This window comes from Nyctereutes procyonoides, unplaced genomic scaffold (genome assembly GCF_905146905.1).
Source record: "Nyctereutes procyonoides isolate TBG_1078 unplaced genomic scaffold, NYPRO_anot_genome, whole genome shotgun sequence".
In the NCBI taxonomy this organism is placed as follows: Eukaryota; Metazoa; Chordata; class Mammalia; order Carnivora; family Canidae; genus Nyctereutes; species Nyctereutes procyonoides.
The window spans coordinates 18,177,417-18,203,476 of NW_026575037.1; the positions used below are offsets into that span (position 1 = coordinate 18,177,417).

At 39.7% G+C, this 26,060-nt stretch overlaps 1 protein-coding gene across 5 annotated transcripts in view; it reads right to left on the reverse strand.

The window, feature by feature from the left end:
- The window catches only part of HHAT (hedgehog acyltransferase), a 317,033-nt gene that overhangs the window by 215,995 nt on the left and 74,978 nt on the right, over positions 1-26,060 (reverse strand). For all 5 annotated transcript variants that reach the window (XM_055319514.1, XM_055319515.1, XM_055319513.1 and 2 more), the window contains one exon: positions 24,628-24,799. In XM_055319514.1, the coding sequence (XP_055175489.1) occupies positions 24,628-24,799 (172 nt within the window). The remainder of the gene's footprint in view (positions 1-24,627; positions 24,800-26,060) is intronic.

Consider the following 26,060-nt stretch of genomic DNA (forward strand, 5'->3'; position numbering starts at 1 on the left):
TCAAGACCTAGAGAAGATGTTTCCAGCTTCTTCCAGGTTTGCTCACGATAGATACACTGGGACAAACATATAGGGCTGAAATATTCACATAGCCCATGTACGCACATATGTACACATACACTCCTCAAGTTAGAAGAAAGCAATGGGCCATATCATCCATCATAGATAAGCTAGGTCAAGGGAGTAGAGAAAGGGCAAGAAAGCATAAGACTGGAAATAAGATTTTAGAAAAAGGAAAACAAGAGAGTCATATGAAGACTGGCTCTTAGAGTTCAGAGAAAATCAGCAGCCCTCCCATTTAGTTACTGGGACAGAATGTTGTATAGCAGCAATGCCAGACCACTTCACTAATGATTAGGGACTTCTGATTTAATGGAAAAACTGGCCCCATTTGCCTTTGGTTATGGCATTTTCCGAGAGAATCCACTCTTATTCATGTTTATAGTGGCAAAAACACAAAGAATTCTTAATTTTTCACAGCGGTGTTGCACAATTAACCCCACCTGTCAATTTTTAAATGTCTCCTTCCTGGCATATGGGTACTGCTGCTCTGTAGATTGGCCTTTTTTTCATTCATCCATTCAACAGTTATTAATGTGCCAGACGTTGTGCTTGGGCTGGCAGACATTGCCATTCACCTATCTTGTTTGCCTTTCTTCCTAAAGAATCTTTGTTTTGCTCAAAATGTGCCCTCTTATAAGTAGTCACCTTCCCAGAATGCTATGCACCTAAGAGCGACCCTGACCCTGTATTAGTCCTATAAAAATGTAAGCAATGTTCTATTCCATGGGGCTTCTGGGAAAACTACTATTTTTCCAGTAAAAAGGTAAAGAATGATTTGAAACTTAGCTTTCACCTTTTTGTCTCCCCTCCTAGAATGAGTATGTGAATGTCTAAAGGTGAAACCATCTTGAGACCACAAGCTATAAAGAGCTGGAAGAAGCCTAAGTCACTGATAACTTCCTGGAGCACCTATACCAACAATGACCTGCTTGTCTTTCCCTTTTTATTCTGAGAAAAATAAAAGCTGGGACTCCTGAGTGACTGGTTAAGCGTCTGTCTTTGGCTCAGGTCATGATCCTGGGGTCCTGGGATTGAAGCCTGCTTCTCCCCTCTGCCTGTGTCTCTGCCTCTCTCTGTGTGTCTCTCATGAATAACAAGAAAGAAGAAAAGAAAGAAAGAAAGAAAGAAAGAAAGAAAGAAAGAAAGAAAGAAAGAAAGAAAGAAAGAAAGAAAGAAAGAAAGAAAGAAAGAAAGAAAGAAAGAAAGAAAGAAAGAAAGAAAGAAGAAAGAAAGAAAGAGAAGAAAAAAGGAAAGAAAGAAGAGAGAAAGAAAAGAAAGAGAAGAGAAGAGAAAGAAAAGAAAAGAAAAGAAAAGAAAAGAAAAGAAAAGAAAAGAAAAGAAAAAGAGAAAAGCTTACATGGTTACACTATTGCAGTCAGGCTGCTTTTACGTGCAGCCTAACTGGGGATACGACAGCAGAAACAGTCTGCTCCTATCTTTCAGAACCTCACTCTCAAAAATGAATGGTCAAGAGTCACCAGTCATTTACTGACCTGAGAACACCAAAGAAACAAAGGAGAAAACAGGAACCTGGAGGAAGGAGCAATGCAAAGAGAAGAGAACCTCCCCCCAAATGTGTCATATCAGTGAAAGAAGATACCATGACTCATGATAAGAAAATGCTATACAAGACCAACATGTGAAAACCAAAAAAAGAGCTTCTGAAAATTAAAACTATTAAAGCTGAATTAAAAAAAAATAGGCTAAGAGACAGGTTAGAAGAGAAAGTTAGAAAAAATAGTCCAGAGAAACACCCAAAAAACCAAAAAGATGAAAAATAGGAGAAAAAACACTAGAAAATTAAAAGCCCTTTCTAGGAGCTCCAACTAAATGCAAGGCATGGGTGGGGGGAGAGGAAAGTGAGGGTAGTGAAATAATTTGCAAATAATTCAAGAACATTACCCAGAATTGAAGAAAATCTGTTCCCTTTTTGAGGGTGCATTTTTAAATCTTAGAACATTCTGGACAAAGACTTAAAATCTCCCCCAAAAGAAGGATCAAAAGTCAAATTTCATACACAAGATCAAGAAAAAGAGTGACGCTGGCCTCAGCTGTAGCAGCACAAGCCAAAAGATCATGGAACAACGTTCTCAAAGATCGAATGCGGGCAAATGAATTCTCTCTCTAGCCACCCTATACAGCATCCAGCGGACAGAATAAAGACAGTTCAGTTTGATACCCTATGTATGTAGGATATAAAAAATTGACCTCCTCCTGCATCCTTTTTCAGAAAGCTACTCAAAAATCTGCTTTGCCAAAATGGGGGAGTAACCCAAAGAACACATGTTCCAGAAAACAAGAAAAGAAGCAAAGCAAATCCCCAGGTAAGAGAAAAGAACTTTCCTGGACAACAGTCATGCAGCAGGCCTGGAGATCAACAAATCCAGATAGAGACAGGACAAAAGACTCCAGAAAAGACTTGAAGATAAAACAGGTAGATTATGTGAATACATTCAAAGGAGATGTACGTAGCTGGGGGAGAAGCTGGGGATGACTTGATGAATACACAGCAAAGCAAGCAAAGACGATTATTAACTTCAGGGAAACTAAAAAGCTATTCAGTAAAGAAAAATAATCATGGTAAATACATAACTCAGACTGTCATATAAGGAAAGCATTACTTACTAATCTAAGCAGAATTGAAAATAACCGTGTTAAAAAAAAAGAAAAGGAAAGGAGAAGAGAAGAAAAAAAGAAAAAAGAAAAGAAAAGAAAAGAAAGAAAAGAAAAGAAAAGAAAAGAAAAGAAAAGAAAAGAAAAGAACCGTGTTGCAAGGATGGGAGGATGAGAAGCATGCATGTATTGTAAGGGGGGATATAAAAAGTTAAATTACTATCTTCTAGAGTGAAAATGTAAGCAGTAGCCTGATACTGTGTTGGGGAAAAAAGGAGATCAGGTGGTGACTAAGGTACACAGTGCGTGGTCAAGTCTGTTTTCTAATGATACAATGGACATTTTTACATTACTTTTGGTTGCCTGGCATCTACTCTCCCCTGCTGTGTTCAGGGAATTCCCCATCTTATGAGTCCTTGTAGTAGGTGCAGCCTTCCTCCTACTATAGAATGGAAATGGAAATACCAGGCACTGTTTCCCCAGCGGGGAAGGGACTGCACTTCACCTAATTTCTGCCAATCACACAGAGACACTGGTGGCAGTGGCATTAATGATGGCACCCAGTGGCAGGTGCTGGTGTTGATGGTGTGGGCCAACAGTAGCTGTGGTGGGGGCAGTAGCATCCTCCCAGAATCAGCTGTGTAACATAAAATGGGGTTTGATCCTCCAGCTACACAGTCGGGAGCTCAGTTTCCAGCCCTCCCTGTGGTTCCAAGAACTACCCATATTTCATTTAATGCATTTGGCTTTGTACATTAATCATCCAAAGTTTCTTTGTTGGTGTTTTTTGTTGTTCTACTTCCAAGGAAGAAACTGTCTGGTTCAGAAACTGATACTTGAGTAACTATAGGCATCACACCCTTAGGGAAATCTAGGGAATCTGGATTTGGTTATCTGGATTCTTTGGGGCTGAAGGCAGTGAAAATCCAGCTAATAAGAGTAAGGCTCTGGAAGCCTCAGGAGCACAGTACTGCCTGTAGTCATCTGGAAAACAGCTACAATTAAAGGCAAGTCTCTGAATGACCAATGTACACTATTATGGTAGATACTATGATAAGCCGCTCAGATCTTTCTCCAGAAATGAAGGGCTTATCATCCCAGCTGATGAAGGACCGTGACCAGTAGAAACTCTCAGCTGTTAGCCTCTTTGGGGATTGCCTTGACTTAAGAAATAAGAAAGCTGCCTCATCATCACACCTTTTCTGGGGCAGCTGCATCCAGTGACTAATTGACATGTGGGTCTATAGGCTTGTCCCCTCACTCCTCTTAGGACAACAGTCCAGGATCATCTCACCTTCAGCACTTTCTATAGGAATAACTAAAATTCCCACTGCATCACAACTCAATTTTCCCTTCTCCCAGTCCTGCTTCTGTCCCTTTCCTTCCGCAGGTGTTCATTCCAAGAGAACCCCTAACATACACCTGCTCCGTGGGGAGCCCAAACTGCAGTGATTAAGATCATGGTGTCCTTTAATTCAAGAAATGTGATGCAGGCTGCTTGCTTCCAACTTCCACAGACAGCTTTAACAGGAGAGTAAGAAGAGAATGACAGGCCTAAATTCCTAAATTCTCAGTTCAAGCAATGGATTGAAACTCAAGGATCTTTTAACACTCTGCTTAAAAACTCTTATCTCCTGTGACCATAGGGCTCAGAAAGCCAAAAGCAGTCAAAAAGTTTGTCCTTAGGTTTATCAAATTACCATGTCAACTGAATTCTCAATCTTGCAAAGTATCTAACACAAAAGTTAGGGTCCCAATATATAAAGAGTAGGACCCTCTAAGGACTAAAGTAGAGATCCATGGTTACACAGAATATTCTGAACCCATGAGCATCCATGAGCATCCCTTGCCAGCAGAAGCAGTCCTCCTTTCCCTGTGAGATAAGGCTGATCTGGCCTTGAATGAGGACTCCCTACTGAAATCCCTTAAGGATGTCAAGAGAAGTCAATTTTCCTCATCTCTCGGCCGCCTCCTCCTCAGTATCTAGGATGGATCCCAGCATGCCCCTTCACTCCAAGACTTTCTTCACTCCAAAAGAACTGCAAGACTTTGTTATGGTACACTGGGTGGAATTATCTACATCTACTTACCAGCAACCGAGGATTCCATAGGCCAGCCGCAGCAGCTAGCAATGGTGCTGTTTTAGAGTTTGGAAACCCAGCCACCACTAGTGCCCATGCTTATGGGACTGAGATGCCAGAAATTCTTTAGGAAATCATAAGAGGAAGTAATAGAATCATTTCAAGGAATAGGAATGTCAGGGCAGATTTATCGTATGTGACCTGCTAAACCCACTCCCTAATTATTTCCCCAAGAGAACCCCAATGGCATTCCCCTCACCAAGACTTTGAGAAATACATGGGTGAGGGGAGTACAAGAATCTCTGAAATGTGTTGCCAAAGCCATTCTCTGTGAGTTAGAGATGCTGTTAGGACACAATAAAATTATCCATTTCAACGTGGATATCAGACTCCTTACGTGATAAAGATTAAGTAGTGGCATCCCTCCCAATGCACAGCGAGGCAAATTGGGCATGTTACCACAGTAAGCCATACGGCCATCTCAGTGGTCACAATGCTCTGAACCACAGGCGTCTCTGGTGGAAGGTGATTATGAAATTCCTAGACCTTAAGTAGATGAGGAATCATATTACTTACCCTGGACAAGTTACTGAATTTTGTGTCTGTTTCCCCACCCCTAGTATAGAGACTAAAGTACCACCTGCTCATAGGATTGCTAGGAAGATTACATGTTGATACGTGTTCTTAAGGTAATGTCTGGCACACAGTAAGTGATCAATAAATGTTAGCTATCCTTATTACTATTATTATAAATACATATATTGGAGGGGGGGAATCAAGTCTTAGTAAACACAGACCTGACTTAAGCCACCATGAGAGTTTTAGCCCTTCAGCCAAATCCAAGATCTGAGTCAATTCACAGATCTAGAGCTTCTTGAATAAATGAAGAGGAGGCTAAGTCATTGTGAGAGAAAAAAAAAAACAACAATTCCACAAGTACACCATATGATTTCCCTCTTCCTAGAGCTCCCTAAAGACACTTAGATCATTTCTTAGGATGGTTGTGTTCCTAGAGAATGTAAAATACCCAGAATTTGGTTGGGGGGAATCGTTGAACACTGACTCTAAGTTAACTCTAACATATAGAAACCCCAAACACCATTCTGGTCCCTGAATCAGAGAGAGAACATATGAGGGCAATGCTAAATAGACTTTTGACCTGAATTTGTTTCACAGTAGGCCCAGTGGGACCCCAAATCCATCTGTGATTATTTTCTGAGTTCTTGAGGAAAGAACTTGCTCCCAGATCTGTGAACTAAAGATTATCACTATAGGAAACAGAGCTACAGGCACTACTCTCCTTATCAAAATAGTAACCCAAGAGCATCACAACATCTCTGATAAAATTACAGGGATGAAGACTATCAAAATACCCAAAGGAGCCTGGGTGGCTCAGTGGCTAAGTGTCTACCTTCGGCTCAGGGCATGATCCTGGGGTCCTGGAATCAAGTCCCGCGTCAGGCTCCTGGCAGGGAACCTGCCTCTCCGTACGTCTCTGCCTCTCTCGCTGCATCTCTCATGAATAAATAAATAAAAAGACCCAAAAGATATAAGAAAAATTATTCTAGTCAAATCCCCATTTACCTTGTCAATCTGGCAGGTGCAGGAGATGGATGAGCCTTGGAGAATGAGTTTGCATCATTGATGTTTAATACACTCAGGGACTCCAATTAGAGTTGCTCTTCCAAATGTGATGTATATTAGGGCATATTTACAGAGGCCCTAACACCTGATTTTTTAGCTCTTAACCTGGAAATTTTTTTCTCTTTCCTAATAATTAGTGAATATTGAAAACAGTATACTTCAACCTTGTTAAGACAGAAGTATACCTCTACAGGATTACCTTAGGATAATATTACCTTTCCAGTTCTGAGTCCCTAACTCACCTACAAAACAAATTTGTTTCATTCTCAAAGAAGACCTACAGTTGGTTGGGAACATTAATTGCACTATGCTAACCAAGTCTATAAAACAAGAAATGCCAAGAATACCAAATGTCTTAGTAAGATACAAACACCCAGAAATTGAATAGAATATAGATTGAGTTATCTTAGAGAAGTTTCTGTGGGGTCAAGACCCAAATGAAAAACAAGTAGATCCACCTTATGCCACTTAGTCCTAAGAACGAGGTGCAATTGTTGGACCAATCTTCAGAATTTGGAGACAACGTATACAGAGTTGGGCATGCTGCTTCAACTCACTTGCCAGGTGAGCTATGCCTAACCATAGGCTGATGACCATGCTACCTGAGATGTCCTTATTCCACTTGGAGTTATCTGATCCACCCAGCCATAAAATTCCACCATCGATGGATGATTACATGCATATATATGCACAAACACATGCACACAGAGGACCCTGAAGTCACAAATACACTGCAGGAAAAGGGACCTCACTTTCCCAATTAGCTGACTCCTTCTAACAGTCATCCTTCTCTCATCCACACCTAAGGCCCCATGAGGACTTGATTAAAGAGCTCTGTTCATTGATGGCTATCCCTAGTATGCTTGGAGGAGTATTGATGAGATATGGGGAAGAAATATCTAAGTGAAAACTTCAGAATGAGATCAATGAGAACATTTGTGACCCATGTAAATACTTAACCCAAGGGCCTCTGCTGTCCTCAATAACATGGTGACACCTTGTGCATATCAGCTAGCCTCTTTCCAAAGCCATTCTAATGATTTTAAACAGACTCATGACCAAAGTGGCCACAATGAGAGTCTTGTTTGGGATCAACAACAAGGACTGCCCCTCACCAAATTAACCTATCACCACTGCTGAGTGTCTAACTTGCCAGCCTTTCTACTCTGGTATCAGGTTGATTACTGGACCCCTTCCATCTTGGAAGTGCCAAAGAGTTATCCTTATTCTGGATATGGATTTGCTTTCCATGCCCACCATGCTTTCACCACTGACTGTCTCATTCACTGTCATATTATCAGACATAACTTGGCTTCTATCTAGTGACTCACTTTATGCAAATGGAGTAAAACAATGGGCTATTCCCACAGGATTTTCTGGACTTATGCCATTATCCAGAAGCAGCTGGCCTTACAGAAGGGTCTATCAATAGTTCCAAATGGCACCAGATGAAAGTCATTGTCTTACGATGTTGGAATGCTGTCTTCGCCTGTGATGTTCAAGTGCTGTCCCACAGGGTATAGAAAGTGCTCTGAACCAGTAAACTACCTATGGTGCTCTTACCCATAGCTTAAATACGTAGTCCGTATCCAAGGTGTAGAAGCGGGAGTGGCATCTCACACTATTAGACCTTTAATCCACTCCTGAAATAGCTGCCTCTCATCTCTGCAAATCGGTGATCTAGTTGCTTAGAGGTAATTACCACCCAGCAAAGAAATGCTTTTATATGGGGACACTCAAAGATTCCATTGAATCAAGTCTACTATTACCCAGCCATTTGGAACTTCTCATGGATTTAGGTGAACAGGTAAAGAGGGGTAATGGTGTTAGCTGGGAAGATGAATACTCACCATCAAGGGGAAACAGAGTTACTACCCCTATGCAATGGAAACAGGAAGGAGTACACGTGGAACTTAGGGGACCTTGTTGGCCTCCCAGCGTTGCTATGTCTACTGGCTAGCTAACAGGAGAACACATCAGGTGAACATACACAGGACTACCGAGAGTTTAGAGCCCTCAGGAATGAAGATTAGGATCACACCACTGGGTAAAGGACTTCAAACAACAAAGGTACCAGTTGAAGGTGAGAAGAACATGGAATGGGAAGTAGAGGGGGACAGTCATTAGTTCTCTGATCAGAATGAGCTCTGAAACATTTGCCTGTTTTTCTTATTTGCTGTCTGCTGCATTTACATATAAATTTTCATTAACATTCCTCTTCATACCCATCCCTTTCTCCTACTATTTCATAGAAAGCGTGTCGGTGGTGGCTAACTCTACAGCTGAGCCTGCAGTTATAGGATGTTAACATCACGGCAGAACTCAAGGAGGCATGGGCTTCCCTCAGAGTCTGCACTTGGAGCCAGGTGCACTGACTGAGGAGTTTTCTCCTCTGGGGAAGAAGATACACATGTTTTCAGCTATATGTGGGCCAGTAGTGTACCCCCTTGAAGATGTTCAGTGTGTGGCAAACTGTGTGAGGACTATATCCAATCAAGTCTCCTTTGTTCCACTGAAATCTTGTTTGAATTCAACAGACACAGCACCCTCTTCCTGTAAACTCCTGTGTAATAGAATTTATCCTCCTGCTGGCCTTCAGAAAGCTACAATTATGATCACTTTTCCCACTAGGGCCTGCCCTTCTGATTGCTTTCCATTGGTTTCAGCAGAAGCATTTCAAAGTTTCCCCAAAATTGCTTCTATTTTTCTCCCTGCTGCCCTATCCTATGATGGTTTATACTCCTGCAAGACAACCAACGTTGACAATGGCTTCTTGTTTGCCAAACAAAATGGAGTCTCTTCAGTCCCTTCTTACTTGGCCTCTCTTTGAATTCTGATCAACTGAGAACTGCTTTCTTCTTGAAACCTTTACAAAACCATCCACTTCCTCCTGCACTGGTTACTATTCCTCTTCATTGGCTGCTGACTCCTCCCTTTCTCCCTGCCTCTTAAATGCTGGTGTTCTTTCTTGAACGTTCTATCCGTTCAGTAAGAATGTCTGATGGAGGTGTCACCACAGTCCCTCAGTGGGCAGAGGCAGCTCCATTTAGGGCTAAATGACCCTGACATGGTGCCATTCACAGTCCCTAAAGCCCTACCAACCCGGCACTCAAGCAGCAAATCTTCCTGGAGCCTGGCTCAACCTGAGAAGCTGGTGATAGCCGCTCTAAGCCTCACTGGAAACTGAAGTAGAAGGGACAAGAAATCAACATCTCCCTGGGCAAAGGATAAAATAAATAGGAAGGAAATTCTATTTTGACATCTCCAGGAGGGCATTAAAGGGGATGGAAGAAAAACAAATGTCACCCTGTTGCCATGGAGTCTCTAATGTCCTCTTAATTACAGTTGAGTAGCACTTGAGCTCTGACAGCCCAGCCAGCCACCACTGCTTTTTCCATCTCCAGCAGGAGAGGATCTAATACCTTCCACTGAGTTCGTGAATGTCCTCCTTGTTTGATTAACCACATCAAATGAATCCCACAGTAAACAATCTCTATTTACATCCCTATTGCTGTTAACCTTGAAGTCCTCACTCTGTGGAATAATAACATAAGGTACATGATTCCCCTTCAGCACTTTATGCAAAATCTTAGTTCAGTCACTGGCTTGGATGTCTGGTCACATTAACACCGATATAATGACACTCACTAGGCAGAGTCCCTATAAAATGTATTTTCTCCACCCAAACATGCACAGGAAGGGTCCGTTATACACTTACGTGGCACTCTGCTCTGTAGGGACCACCAAGGGGGACAGACACCAAAGGTGGGGCCACAGTTCCTTTGCTAAAGTGGCTTTTGCTTTACTTAGTGGTGCTTGCGGGGGGAGGGGAGGTGTCATTTCTGGGCAGAGTGGAACATTACTTAGTCCTGAGATCCTTGGAGATGAAAGCTCCGTTGTGTATCTTCTGGCACGTAAGACAGAGAGGCAGCTTTAACTCTGTGCTGCTGCCTCACATTCTACTACAACTTAAGGATGGAGGAAAAGGCATTATAGGAGAAAAAAGAATAAAAATTACAATACAGAAATTAAAATATCTCTACCAGTTCAGTTCAGAAGGAAATCAGAAACTGCACACCAAAGCCCAAGGCCCCATGGCCTTTGCAAGCCTTTCAACTACCTAATGCTTATTTTCTTCTTCTCTCTAAACATCTTAAGAGACACTGGTCCCCAAACCCTAAAGCTAGGGAAAGCCTGTGCCCTAGAAAGAAAGGGGATGCTTGTCAGGCTGTACCCCAACCCCAGGGGAGCCTGTAGGAAGGAACCCCTGAGGAAAGTCATGGGGATGGCAGTTCTGCCACAGGAAAGTGAGGAGAAGGTGACACTCGCTGGGCTGGCCCACAGCAAGGCCACCTGAGTTCCCTTGACAGGGACAAACATATCAGCCATTATCACTGAACACCATTAAAGCAGCATATTAGCTACTGTATCTTCTCATTTCTGATTATTCTACAACCCCGGTTCAATTTTCTCTAAAACTGAGTCAACAATGGAAAAAGCCAACCATGGCCAAAGTCCACAGCAACTTTCAAAATGAAACAGACTCTCTTCAGTCCCTTCTTTCCTGGCCTCTCTTCAATTTCTGATAAATTGAACACTCTTTTCTTCTTGAAACCTTCACAAAGCCATTTGCTTTCTCCTGCACTGATTACTACTCCTTCCCATTTACTGCTGGCTCCTCCTCTTCTGCTTGCCTCTTAAATGTTGGCATTCCCTCAAGTTCTATCCATGACTCTCCTTTATTCTCACTCTACACATTTACTAGGAAATTCCTCTGCTCCCATGGACTTTAACTATCACATATATGTGATGGCTTTCAAGAGTCTGTCCCATCCCCAATCCTTCTCCCAAAATCCAGTGCCATCTACCTAACTGTAGGAAAGATATCTCCACCTCGATGTACCATTTTAAACTTAACATGTCAAAAAGGACTCTATTCTTCCCTAAAACCTGTTCCTAGTCCTCCTATATTCCCCATTCTTAGTGAATGGAAGTGTCAATCATCACCTCAACTCTGCTTAAACACTTTATCACTTTATGATTTTCCCCTTCGGGGTATTTAAAACACTTGCATGGATGGGGTTAAATACTTGCATGGGACCCTATCATCTAAAAGGTAGAGTAACTCATCCTAAGCATGATCAGAGCTATCCAAAATAAAACCCCCTGTCTTTCTGAAGAATCTCTCACTAGATCTTAGACTCTGCATCCAGCTCCACTTAGAGTTTACAGTCCCAAGTGTACCAGAGTAACCCATACCAAGCAGGACCTTTGTGATGCTGTAGCCCCAATCCCTCCCCTTCAGCCATGTTCACCCATTTTAAGAATCACCTGAACCATCAGCTCCTCTACAAAACCTTTGTAACCCGCCCTTCTTTCCAGAGGTACCAGGAAGGTGAAGAGTAACCCCATCCTCTTTTGTACCCTCTGCCAATGAATCTATACAGACACCTATCTCAGTATTATAAAACTATATATATGCAGCAAGAAAACAATGTTCTTCATGTATGACTTCTCTAGGATAAGCTTCTGGAGTACAAAACCTGTATCCCATTCATCTTTGCCTCCCTCCAGCCATGTCTAGTGCATGGCACTTGGTAAATACTTACTGAATGGGACATTATACAGCTCAAATCATAAATACCAAGTACTATGAGAATTCAGAGTAAAGGCACTTTCAAGTTTGGAAAGGGTTGATATGAAAGCTTTCCTGTTTTAAGTCAAAATTTGAATAAAAATAGAGTCAGAATATGGCTTGGCCATGAAAAGGTTATCACTAAGGTAACTATATAATGACACTTTAGAGAATGAAAGAGGTTGTTACTGATAATTACAGTAAGACTAGTGGTGTGAAACAGAAATGTAAAATGGGATATATGCTACTCTGCAAATCATAAGAACTAAATTAATTAAGAGTGGTATGAAATATTAATTACCAAAAAAAATGAGATCTTCTATTTTCCTAGCTGTCTCACACTAATTTTCTGCACTTTCTGTATGAAAAGAAATTTCCAAGATGCCATTCTCTACTTTCTATTCAGAAGCAAATGTCAATACTTGCCCACCAAACACATCTTTCCCACAATCCTTATCACTGGAAATACAATTTTGTATCAGTATTCAAACTCCTCCCTACCTCCCCTCTCACACTGACCTGGAAGAAATTCCTAATTATAAGCTAATCATGATATGCTCATTCCCTTTGCATGAGGCTGATTACAATGTGGCCATATGACCCCCATTAAAGCCATTAGGTTGAGAGGAAGAAGATTCCTGGGAGTGTTTCTGCAATGCACATGTACTATTTCTATAATAAATGAAAGGTTTTACAGGCAAATATGTCTTTATGACCTTAGGGTTGGAAAGAGAAAAATTTTTAATACCCAAAGTGTAACAATTATAAAGTTTATAAATTTAACTACATTAAAATAAATTCTGCTCATCAAAAGATTAAAAAAAAATAGGGCAGCTCAGGGGGCTCAGCGGTTTAACACCGCCTTTGGCTCAGGGCGTGATCCTGGAGACCTGGGATCAAGTCCCATGTCAGGCTCCCTGCATGAAGCCTGCTTCTCCCTCTGCCTGTGTCTCTGAGCCTCTCTCTCTGTGTGTGTGTGTGTCTCTCATGAATAAATAAATGAAATCTTTAAAAAAATAAAAATAAAAAAATTTATGAGACTAATGCACTGCCTACTGTGCTAAGGAGGCACCTAAAAGATAAAAAAAACTAAAAGTCAAACCTCAGAGACAGAACATGAGAGACTCCTAAGTCTGGGAAACAAACAAGGGGTGGTGGAAAGGGAGGTGGGTGGGGGGTGGGGATGACTGGGTGACGGGCACTGAGGGGGACACTTGATGGGATGACCACTGGGTGTTATGCTATATGTTGGCAAATTCAACTCCAAAAAAATTTTTTAAAAAATTAAAAAATCTTAAAAAAGTCAAACCTCAAACCAGAAGATATTAGTATTTCCAAAAACACATATAACTGGGAAAAGATAGTAATAAATAAGTCCTCTGAATTCATGAGAAAAAGACAAAAATCCCAAGTAGAAAAATGGGCAAAAGGTATCAATAGGTATTTCACTGAAAATGATATACTAAAGGCCTATAAATTATGAAAATATACTCAAATTCATTAGTCAAGGAAATGCAAATTAAAACTATGAGAAGCAATTCACACATTTTCAAAATTAAATATTAATACCATATAATTCAGCAATTCCACTACTACTTAGTATTTATCCAAAGAAAATGAAAACACTAATTCAAAAAGACATAGGCGGGTGACAGGCACTGAGGGGGGCACTTGACGGGATGAGCCCTGGGTGTTATGCTATATGTTGGCAAATCAAACTCCAATAAAAAAATATACAAAAAAACAAAAACAAAAAGACATAGGCACCCCCTAGGTTCACTGTAGCATTATTTACAATACCCAAAATATGGAAGCAACCTAAGTGTCCATCAATAGATGAGTAGATAAAGATGTGGTATACATACATACATACACATACTCACAATGAAATGACTCAGCCATAAAAAAGAAACACCTTGCCATTTGTGACATGGATGGATCTAGAGGGTATTATGCAAGTGAAATATGTGAGACAGAGAAAGATAAATACCACATGATTTTACTTATATGTGGAATCTAAAAACAAATGAAATAGAAACACTCACTGATACAGAAAACAATCTGATAGTGGCCAGAGAGATGGGAGTAGGAAGTGGGAGAAAGGGGTATGAGAAGGGGGTAGGAGAGTAAACATGCAAAAAGGGAAGGGATAAAAGGTAAAAAAATTCCAATTATAAAATAAATAAGACATGAGAATAGAATGTACAGTATAGGGAATATAGTAAAAAAAATAAGTAATTTTGTATGGTGAAAGGTGGTAGCTAGGTTTATCATGGTGATTACTTCCTAATGTACATTAATGTTGAATCACTGATACATATTGAAACTAATATAATATTGCATGTCAACTATACTTCCATAAAAATGAATGAATACCAAGTGTTGATAAGAATTTTGAGTTACAGGAACTCCCATCCACTGCTGAAAGTAGTATAAATTGGTTTAATCAATTTAAAAAATAATTTGGCATAATCTTGTGGATAAAAATATATATTGACCATAATCCAGCAATTCTATTCACAGGTATATGTATTAGAGCAGTGTTTTATAAACTTAGGATAGTGACACACCCAATTTGGTAGTTTGTAACCATCCTTATTAAATAAAATAGTACAGAACATAAAAATTATCACAGTACATTTTAAGTGGTAAAAGGTTAAGTATTAACCTTGTGAAAATTTACACACACACACACACACACACACACACACACAAATGCATCTTAACTATGGGCCATGAGCCAAAGAACTTGAAAACCATTTTCTTTGCACAGTTATCCAAGAGATCTGCAGAAACAGCATTACATGTAATAGCAAAATCCTGGGAAAAACTCAAAAATTCTTCTATAAATAGAGTAGAAAAATAACTTGTAGTATATGCATACCCTGGCATGCTATACAACAGTGAAAAAGCCAATTATGGTAAAATGTATCATATATTCTCAAAAACGTACATTTAAACAAAGAAATCAAGTCACAGAACAACATACCAAATATGAATCTTTACATAAAGATTTCTTAAAGTATGCAACTTTAGGAATTATGGTAAAACTATAATGAAAAAGAAAGGAATGGATTTCTGGTTTCCAGTACAGCATGTAAAGAGCTTACAAGTCATCACTGCATCCTAATAAAAAGCAAAAAGCTAAACAAAGGGAAAATTAACAACTCTTCTTAGATCCATCAGAGAAGTAAGAACACGGAGCAAACTGCTGCCCCAACACTTGGAGAACCACAACTTAGTGGAGCAGAAATCTTTGTGAGAACAAGTACAAGGGTATGAAAATCTGGACCATTTAGGATGCTGCTAGAGGCTCAGTGTAGAAAAGTCTGAGAGTTAAAAATGGCAAGGGAGGGGATGCCTGGGTGGCTCATTAGTTGAGCATCTGCCTTCAGCTCAGGGCATGATCCCAGTCTAGGGATCAAGTCCCACATCAGGCTCCCTGCAAGGAGCCTCTTCTCCCTCTGTCTGTGTCTCTGCCTCTCTCTGCGTGTCTCTCATGAATAAATAAATAAAATCTTTAAAAAACAAAAAGGCTAGGGAATAGTCATAGGGGGCCCCTGCACTTTTATGAGCTTTACTTCCAGGAGCTCTAGCATACCCTCAGGATGAAGACAGGAGAAAAATCCCCTCATACTTCTGCCAGAGAGAGAGGAAAAGTAACCACTTGGAAATACACCAAGGCATTCTGCTCTTAAGAAGGCCTGCCCTCCATATAAACTATTTGACCAGAACCTAACCTATTGGGGTTTTATCAGAGCCTAACCAACCCAGGAGAAGGAAAATACTCAATTCTAATCTGTTCTGGCCTTCTACATGAAGGGAAGAGACATACCCAACTCCAGTTCCCTCTAACTATCCTACACTATCTAAATGGGGTGAAAGGGGAAAAACAAAAAATCACTTGTGAACTTCATAGCACAGGGACAAGGCTCATAAAAGACTGAGACCTAATCATAGGACTATAGAACACTCCCCCTCCCCCAACGCCTTACTACTCTCTTACCAAAGACCCACATACTGAAGTTCTTTTTACTTAGTACATCATGTCCACCTTTCAAAAAAATTACAAGGCACACTACAAGGCAATCAATCAATCAATCCCCCACAGTTTAAAGAGACAAAGAAAGCATTAGAACCAGACCCAGATATGACAAGGATGATGGAATTATCAGATCAGGAATTTAAAACAACTATGATTAATATGCTAGGATCTCTAGTGGAAAAAGTAGACAGTATGCAAGAACAGATGGGTAATGTAAGCAGAGAAATGAAAATGCTAAGAAAGAATCAAAAAGAAAAGCCAGAGATCAAAAATGCTAACAGAAATGAAGAATACCTTGGATGGGCATATTAGCAGACTTGATACACCTGACGAAAGCATCTCTGAGCTTGGGGATATGTCAATAGAAACTTCTAAACCAGAAAAGCAAAAAGAAAAGGACTGAAAAAAAGAAAACATGAAAGAGAGCACCCAACAACTATGAGACAACTACAAAAAGTGCAACTTACATGTAATGGGATTACCAGAAAAAAAAAAGAAAGGAACAGAAGCAATATTTGAAGCAATAACAACTTAGGATTTCCCCTAAAATTAAAGTCAGACACCAAACCAAAGATCCAGGATAATAACCAAACAGGATAAATGTCCAAAAACTGCACATAGGTACATCATATTCCAACTGCAGAAAATTAAAAATAAAGGAAAAAATACTGAAAGAAGTCAGCAAGTGTTGGGGAACCTAACCTATAGAGGAACAAAGATAAGAGTGACACCCAACCTCTCCCTGGAAACCACGCAAGCAAGAAGAGAGTGTAATATTTAAAGTGTTGAGAAGAAAAAAAAATACCAACCTAGAATTCTGTATCCTACAAAATGATCCTTCAAAAGTGAATAAAAAATAAAGACTTCTCAGATAAACAAAAATAATGGTATTTGTTTCTGCTAGATTTCCCTTGTAATAAATGTTTTAAAAGTTCTTCAGAGATAAGAAAAATAATATAGGTCAGACTCAGATCTACACTTAAAAAAAAGGAAGTATCAGATAGAAAAAGTACAGGTAAAATAAAAACTTATTAATTGATCTAAGCAATAAAAGCCTATTCAAAACAATAAAAGCAACAATGTTTATGGCTACAATTTATATAGGTGGAATGAATGACAGCAATTATACAAGTAATGGGAGGGAGGAATTAGGAAAATTTTGTCATGAGGTATTTGCAGTACCATAAAGTGAATATAGTATTATCAGAAAGTGGTCTTGGATTAGTTGTAAGTGTATACTGAAGACTCTAGGGCAACTACTAAAAAAGCTTAAAAAGAAGTATATGTGATATGCTAAGAAGAAGAGAAAAAGGAATGATAAAAATTCTCAGTTAAAACCACAAAAGGCAGACAAATAATGAAATACAAAAATAGGAACAAAAAACAAGACAACAAGAGCAAAGAATAGACAACATTATAAACATGGAAGATATCAATCCAATTATATCAGTAATCATTTTAAATGTTAATGGTATAAATATACCAATTGAAATACAAATACTGTCAGAGTGAATCAAAAAATAAGACCTAACTATACATTTACTGTCTAATAGAAACACATTCTAAATGTAAAGACGCAGATTAAAAGCAAAGGGATAGAGAAAAATATATCATGCTACCATGAATTAAAAGAAAGCTAGAGTAGCTATGTTAATTTTCAGACACATAAGACCTCCAAATGAAGAAAACTATCAAGGATAAAGAGGGACACCACAAAATAATAAAAGAGTCACTTCTTTAATAAGATATAATAATCCTTAATGTGCATATACCTAACAACAGAGGGTCAAATGACATGAGGCAAAAATTGACAGAACTGCAAAGAGAAACAGATGAATCCATGATTATAGCTAGAGATTTCAATGTCCCTCTATCAGAAATGGTCAGATCCAGCAGGCAGAAAATCAATAAGGACATAGGTGAACTAAACAGTACCATCAGTCAACTGGACAGAATAAATATCTATAGACTAACTCATCCAATGACAGCAGAATACAAATTCTTCCCAAACTCACATGAAACATTCATCAAGATAGACCATATTCTGGGCCATAAAATTATATGGTATAATATAGTATGGTATAATATAATATATAATATAGTATATGGTATATATTTTATACCTAAACACATTTAAAATAACAGAAATCATACAATGTCCACCCTCAGACCATAGTGGAACTAAACTAGAAATCAATACTAAATAACTGGGAAAAATCTCAAAATACTTGAGAGATTTAATGCACTTCTAAATAACACATGGCTCAAAGCAGAAATCTCAAGAAAATTAAAACATACTTTGAACTAAACAAAAAGGAAAAAACTTATCAAAATTCATGGGATGCAGCAAACACAGTGCTTAAAAGTAAATTTATAACATTCAATGTATATATTAGAAGAGAAGAAAGATCTCAAATCAATAATCTAAGTGTCCATCTTAGAAAACTAGAAAAAAAAGAGCAAATTAAATACAAAGTAAGCAGAAGAGATAATAAAAATTAGAGCAGACATCAATGAAATTAAAAATAGGAAATCTATACAAAAATGTCAACAAAACCAAAAGCTGGTTCTTTGAAAAGATCAATAAAATCAGTAAGTCTCTAGCTAGGTTAAGAAAGAAAATCAAATTTCTCATATTACTAACATGAGAATGAAAATGAAGACATCACTACAGAACCGATGAACATCAAAAGGATGATAAAGCAATGTTATGAAAAACTCTATGCCCACAAATTTGATAACTTGGATAAAAAGAACCAATTTCCTGAAAGATACAATGTGCCAATCTACATAGGATTATATAATATGAGTAGGCTTACATCTATAAAAATTGACCCACTAATTAATAACCTTCCAAAACAGAAAACATTTAAGGAAAACATTAAGGAAGAAACTATACCAGTACTCTACAATCTCTTCCAGGAGACAGAAATAGAGGAAATATTTCCTAACTCACTCTATGAGGCCAGCATTATCCTAACACAAAATCAGACAAAGATATTACAATGTTCAATACCATTAATGAACATAGATGCACAAATCCTCAACAATATATTAGCAAATCAGGGAATCAAGAGGTACAAAATTTCAGTTACTAAATATGTCACAGGTAAAATACCGCATAGGGAATATAGTCAATAATATTATAATAAAAAGAATTAGCAAATCAAATCCAATAAAGTATAAAAACAATTATACATCATGACAAGATTTATCCCACGTATGCAAGTTGGTTCAACATCTGAAAATCAGTTAATGTAATCCACCACATCAACAGACCAAAAAAGAAAAAAAACACATAATCACATCAACATATGCAAAAAAAAAAAAGCATCTGACAAAATCTAAAACCCATTCATGATAAAAAAAACTCTCAGCAAACTAGGAATAGAGGGGAATTTCTTCAACTTGATAAAAAAGCATCTGCAGAAAACCTACAGCTACAGCTGTTTTGGAAGGTTATTAATTAGTGGGTCAATTTTTATAGATGTAAGCCTACTCATATTATATAATCCTATGTAGATTGGCACATTGTATCTTTCAGGAAATTGGTTCTTTTTATCCAAGTTATCAAATTTGTGGGCATAGAGTTTTTCATAACATTGCTTTATCATCCTTTTGATGTTCATCGGTTCTGTAGTGATGTCTTCATTTTCATTCTCATGTTAGTAATATGAGAAATTTGATTTTTTTTCTTAACCTAGCTAGAGACTTACTGATTTTATTGATCTTTTCAAACCATCACACTTAATGGTGAGAAACTAGAAGCTTTCCCACTAAGATCAGTAAAAAGGCAATCATGTCCTCTCTGATCACTCCTTTCCAATATCATACCGGAAGTCCTAGCTAATATAATAAGAGAAGAAAATGAAACAAAAGCTATACACTTTGGGAAGGAGGAAATTTTTATTTGCAGATGACAGGATTGTCTATGTAGAAAATTCCAGAGTCAACAACTACAACAAAACCTCCTGGAACTGGGCAGCCCAGGTGGCCCAGCAGTTTGGTGCCGCCTTCGGCCTACGGCGTGATCCTGGAGACCCAGGATCAAGTCCTACATCAGGCTCCCTGCATGGAGCTTGCTTCTCCCTCTGCCTGTGTCTCTGCCTCTCTCTGTATGTATCTTTCATGAATAAATAAATAAGATATTTTTTAAAAAACCCTCCTGGAACTAATATAACAATAGTAGCAAGGTTGCATGATACAAGGTTAATATACCAAAGTCAATCACTTTCCAATATATCAACAGTGAACACATGGAATTTGGTATTAAAAACAGGGGCACCTGGGTGGCTCTGTCAGTTAAGTGTTGGCCTTTGGCTCAGGTCAAGATCCCAGGGTCTTGGATCGAGGCCCACATTGGGTTCCCTGCTCAGTGAGGAGTCAGCTTCTCCCTCTTCCTCTGACCTTCACCCCTGCTCATGCTCTCTTTTTCTCTTTCTCTCAAATGAATAAATGAAAACCTTTTTTAAAAAACTTGAAATCAAAAACAATATTATATGCATTAGCACCCAAAAAATTTAGGTATAATTTAACAAAATATATACGTTAGATATAAGGAAAACTAAAACTCTGTTGAAACAAAGAAGAACTAATTAAAGGGAAAGGTATCTCATGCTCATAGACTCATATTGTCAAAATATCAGTTCTTCCTTAATTGATCTATAGATTCAATGCAATCCAAACCAAAATCCTAGCAAGTTATTTTGTAGATATCAACAAACTGTTTCTAAAGTTTATATGAAGAGGTAAAAGACCCAGAATAAAGTGAACAATATTGAAGGAGAAAAGCAAAGTCAGAGGACTGACACTATCTGACTTAAAGACTTACTATAAAGCTACAGTAATCAAGACAGTGTGACACTGGTGAAAGAATAAGCAAAAAGATCAATAGCACAGAATAGAGTGCCTGGAAGTAGACCCCCATAGATACAGTCAATCCATCTTTCACAAAGGATCAAAGGCAATACAATGTGAGCAAAGATAGTCTCAATAAATGGTGCTAGAAAAACTGAACATCCATATGCAAAAAAAAAAAAAATCTAAACACAGACTTTCCAGCCTTAACAAAAACTAACTGAAAATGGAGTAGAGATCTAACTGTAAAGTTCAAAACTATGAAACTCCTAGAAGAGGACATAGGAGAAAATCTAGATGACCTTGGATGTGGCAATGACTTTTTAGATACAACCCCAAGGGCGTAATCCATGACAGAAATAATCGATAAGCTGGACTTGCAAAATATTTTAACTTTTGTTCTGTGAAAGACACTGTCAATAAAGTGAAAAGACAAGCCACAGGCTAGGAGAAAATGTTCGCAAAAGATACATCTGATAAAGGACTTTTATCTAAAATACACAAAGAATCACTAAAACTCAATAATTAAAAAAATGAAAAATCCAATTTAAAAGTGAGCAAAAGACCTGAACAGACACCATGCAAAGATAGAGAGATGGCAAATAAGCATATGAAAAGATGCTTCAGGGATCCCTGGGTGGCGCAGCGGTTTGGTGCCTGCCTTTGGCTCAGGGCGCGATCCTGGAGACCCGGGATCGAATCCCATATCGGGCTCCCGGTGCATGGAGCCTGCTTCTCCCTCTGCCTGTGTCTCTGCCTCTCTCTCTCTCTCTCTCTCTCTCTCTTCTCTCTCTCTCTGTGTGACTATCATAAATAAATAAATTAAAAAAAAAAGATGCTTCACATCAAATGTCACTAGAGAATTGCAAATTAAAACAACAGTGAGATGCTACTCTATACCTACTAGAATAGCTGAAATCCTAAACACTGACAACAACAAAAGCTGACAAAAATGCAGAGCAACAGGAACTCATTCATTGCTGGTGGGAATGCAAAATGATACAGCCACTTTGGAAAACAGTAGGGCAGTTTCTTTTTTTTTTAATTTATTTATTCATGAGAGACAGAGAGAGAAAGAGAGAGAGAGGCAGAGACACAGGCAGGTTCCATGTAGGGAGCCCGACATGGGACTCGATCCCGGGTCTCCAGCATCATGCCCTAGGCTGATGGCAGCACTAAACCACTGAGCCACCCAGGCTGAGTAGGGCAGTTTCTTACACAAATAAACATACCCTTACCATCCAATCCAGCAACTGTACTCCGTGGTATCTATTCAAAGGAGTTTTAAATTCCTGTCCACACAAAAACCTGCACACAGATGTTTGCAGCATCTTTATTCATAATTGTACAACTCAGAAACAACTAAGATGTCCTTCAGTGGACAAACTCTGGTACATTCTAGGCAATGGATTATTCAGTGCTAAAAATAAATGAGTGATCAAGCCATGAGGAGACATGGAGAAACCTTAAATGCATAAGAGTACTAAGTGAAAGAGGTCAATCTGGAAAAGCTGCATATTGTATCATTCCAATTATATAACATTCTGGATAAGACAAAACTATGGAGATGGTAAAGGGATCAGTGGTTGTCAGGGGTTAGACGGGAGGGAGGGATGAAAACAAAGGGCACCAAGGATTTTCAGGGCTATGAGACTACTTTGTGACATTAAAGTGGCGGACACGTGTCATTATATATCTGTCAAAACCCACAGACTGTACGACAAACACCAAGAGTAAATTCTAACGTAAATGATGGACTCGAGGTGATAATGATGTGCTGATGTAGGTTCATCAGTTACTACAAACACACTGCCCTGGTGGGGATGTTGCTCGTGCGGGTAGCTGTGCATGTCAGGGTCAGGGAGTACATGGGAAATCTCTACACTCTCCTCCCCATTTCTCTGTAAACCTAGAAGTGTTTAAAACTCTAAAAATAAAGTCTGTATTTTTAAGTAAAAAAAAAAAAAAAGGGAATGACTAAACCAAAACTCAGGAGAGGGTGACAGAAAGTAATGGGTTACAGAAATAAACAAAGGGCTTCTAGGAATCTGGTTACTTCTTAAACTGAGTGACAGATCCCCAAATGGATCATTAATGACTTTTCTGAGTCACTGAATTTACTACCACTGGTGCTGACCTTAGAGATAACGGTTTTTCTGTATCGTTTGAACTGCATTTTGAGTTGTGCTTTCTGTTACTTATAGTTAAAATCACATGAACTGATAGTTTAATTTGGGTGCAGTACAACAGGGATCTGATTTAGCATGTCATCGTTTCCTCCTATTCTGTTTGTCTAAGCATTTCATTAAAACCTTGTATTAGTTACCCTCAACTATTAAAAAAAAAAAAAAGGACTTGTTTGGGGGGGGGGGAAGAGACTAATTAAAACAGCTTAGTATTTTTCCAATCCTAAAAGGTATCTTCCTTGAAAACATTCTGATTAAGCATGTGTGATATCAAGGACAATCAAGACTTGAAAAAAAAATCTATAAATCACCAAACAGATAAGGAGTCAGGCTTGTACTCTTGCCCTCCATAGGGAGCAGCTTAATCTGACTGGAAGATCACACATTTCCCACTGGAGCTACAGGCTGGAGGTCAGACCACAAGGCTGAACTCAGCTACCACGGGAGTTCTTAAAAGGAGAGCAAACAAGGAAATAGGAGATTTTTGTCCAGAAAGGGGCACGGTCTCTGCTGTTTTGGCCAGAGAAATAAAGAGCAGTGGTTTCTCCACAGACCAGTCCTATACTGGAGACTGTGTCCTGCTTAGGAGATTACTCCCATCCCACCTTCTTGCAGATATAAAGAAATGCGCAGACCAAAAAAGGGGGCGGGGCAACAGAGGGATATACACTAGGACACACCGTTTATTCTATCTACCAGACACTATGAGCTAAGCCCTTCCCCTGCATGATTCCATTTAGCCCTCAAAACAACCCTGCAAAATCAAGGCTGTTCCCCTCACAGGATAAAGATGCAGAGAGGTTTAGTAACCCAGCAAAGGCAGCCCACTAGTGGTAGGTGGAGCTGAGACTCAAGCCCAGGTCTGTCCCGCCCTAAAGCTCATATTCTCTTCTTTAGTATCATGCAGGAGAACCACAATGAATACCACAGCCCAACTCAGTCCTGGAGCATCGCCTCTTTGCAGGGACTCAAAGGCTGTCCCCTACATCTCTTGCCCTCTGCTGTCAACTACAGTGCTGGCCACACCATAAAGATGCAGACCCCAGTAAGCTTAGTAGGATTCCATTATGAAAAGGGATTCCTACCACCCTTAGCTCCCAGACCACAAAGCCTGGCCCTCACATCCATCATCCACCGCACACATGCATCAGTTTGGCCACAGAGGAACAAGGTCAGTTTAAAAAAAAAAAAAAAAAAGGGATCCCCGGGTGGCGCAGCGGTTTGGCGCCTGCCTTTGGCCCAGGGCGCGATCCTGGAGACCCGGGATCAAATCCCACGTCGGGCTCCTGGTGCATGGAGCCTGCTTCACCCTCTGCCTGTGTCTCTGCCTCTCTCTCTCTCTCACTATGTGCCTATCATAAATTTAAAAAAAAATTAAAAAATAAAATAAAATAAAAAAGAGGGACTACTCAAGACAACTACACCCTGTCTGCCACCCAGCCCAGCCTTACTCTGAAGCTAACTCTTGATGCTTGTTCCACTGACAGTAATTTCCACAATTACCTAAGGTCCAACAAGAGACAGCCTTCAGGAGAGAGGCACTGCTGTAGATGGCGTGCATGTACATGAGGTGAACCATCAGCTCCGCCAACCACCAATAGCAGAGGAGGCGACCCAGCCCCACGGCAAAGGCGGAAAGGTTGGACTTCAGCGAGCAGTACTCTTGCTGCTGCACCTAAAGGAGAAACAAAAGAAGTCATTGGATTGTGCCTTGACTTTTTAAATCTTCCAAATAGTCCCCTAGACAGTATTTCTAGTCAACTTCTCACAAACATCATTGCCACTTATACCAACAGAGGGTCGGTGTAGTTATTCATTGTTCTTGGATGAAAAGGTCACATCCAAGCTTGGGTGGGATCTACGAGCTAGCCTAGCGCCAAGAACCAAGGTGGGTTCTGCATCCCTTCACCGCAGCAACAGCCTAGCAAAAACCCAGCGTGGAGGGCGGTACCTGAAGTACTCCCCCCTCAGGACTTTGGGGTCTCTTTAGGCTCAGGTGTCACACTGCCTGTCTTCATCCATCACCCACCCACCTGTAAGGCTGGTAAAGGTAGGGCCAAGTCAGGAAGGGGTACAGGACTGGTAAGAGAAAGGGAGGAGAAACAGAGCCTGAGAACAAGGGAAAATTTAGATGTGGGTGTGTTCTCTTAACTGAAGTTTGTTTTTGAAATAAAGCAGAATAAACACAAGGACAGTACACAGGACAAGTCTCTTAATCAGCACACAGTGCAATGTAAGTTAAGAACATGAACATCACAGTCAGAATTGGGATCAGATTCTAGCACAAACCACACAGCCGTGTAATCCTAAGCAGGTCACTTAATCTCTCTGAGGCTTGGTTCCCTTATACATAAAGTGAAAAAAAATGGTCATGACTAAATATGATGATATATATGAAGTACTCAGCACAGCACCCGCATATAAATAGCACAGGCTAATTGGTAGTTGGTATCTGGCAACCTGGGTACCTCCTACTGCGCCTTCTTCACATTCTTCCCTCATGGCATCCCAGGGGCATACCAGTTTCAGGGCAGAATTAGGACACAGGACAGGACCAAATGCCAAAGGTGAGAGAAGGACGTTTCTATTATTCACGGACAAGGACAGACTACTGAGAGTTCACTCAACATACGAACAACACAGAACCAATTTTATCACAGTAGCTGGGTTCTGGGTCTTGCCTCACTGCCTGCTGTCTAGGGATACACAATACTTTAGGGGCACCTGGGTGTCTACCTTGGCTCAGGTCATGGTCCCGGGGTCCTGGGATCGAGTCCCACATCAGGCTTTTCACAAGAAGCCTGCTTCTCCCTCTGCCTATGTCTCTGTCTCTGTCTCTCTGTCATGAATAAATAAAATCTTTTTTTAAAAAAAAAGTACTTTAAAACACATAGATGCTGAAATGCATAAGCACCTTATAAAATTTGTGTGAATTC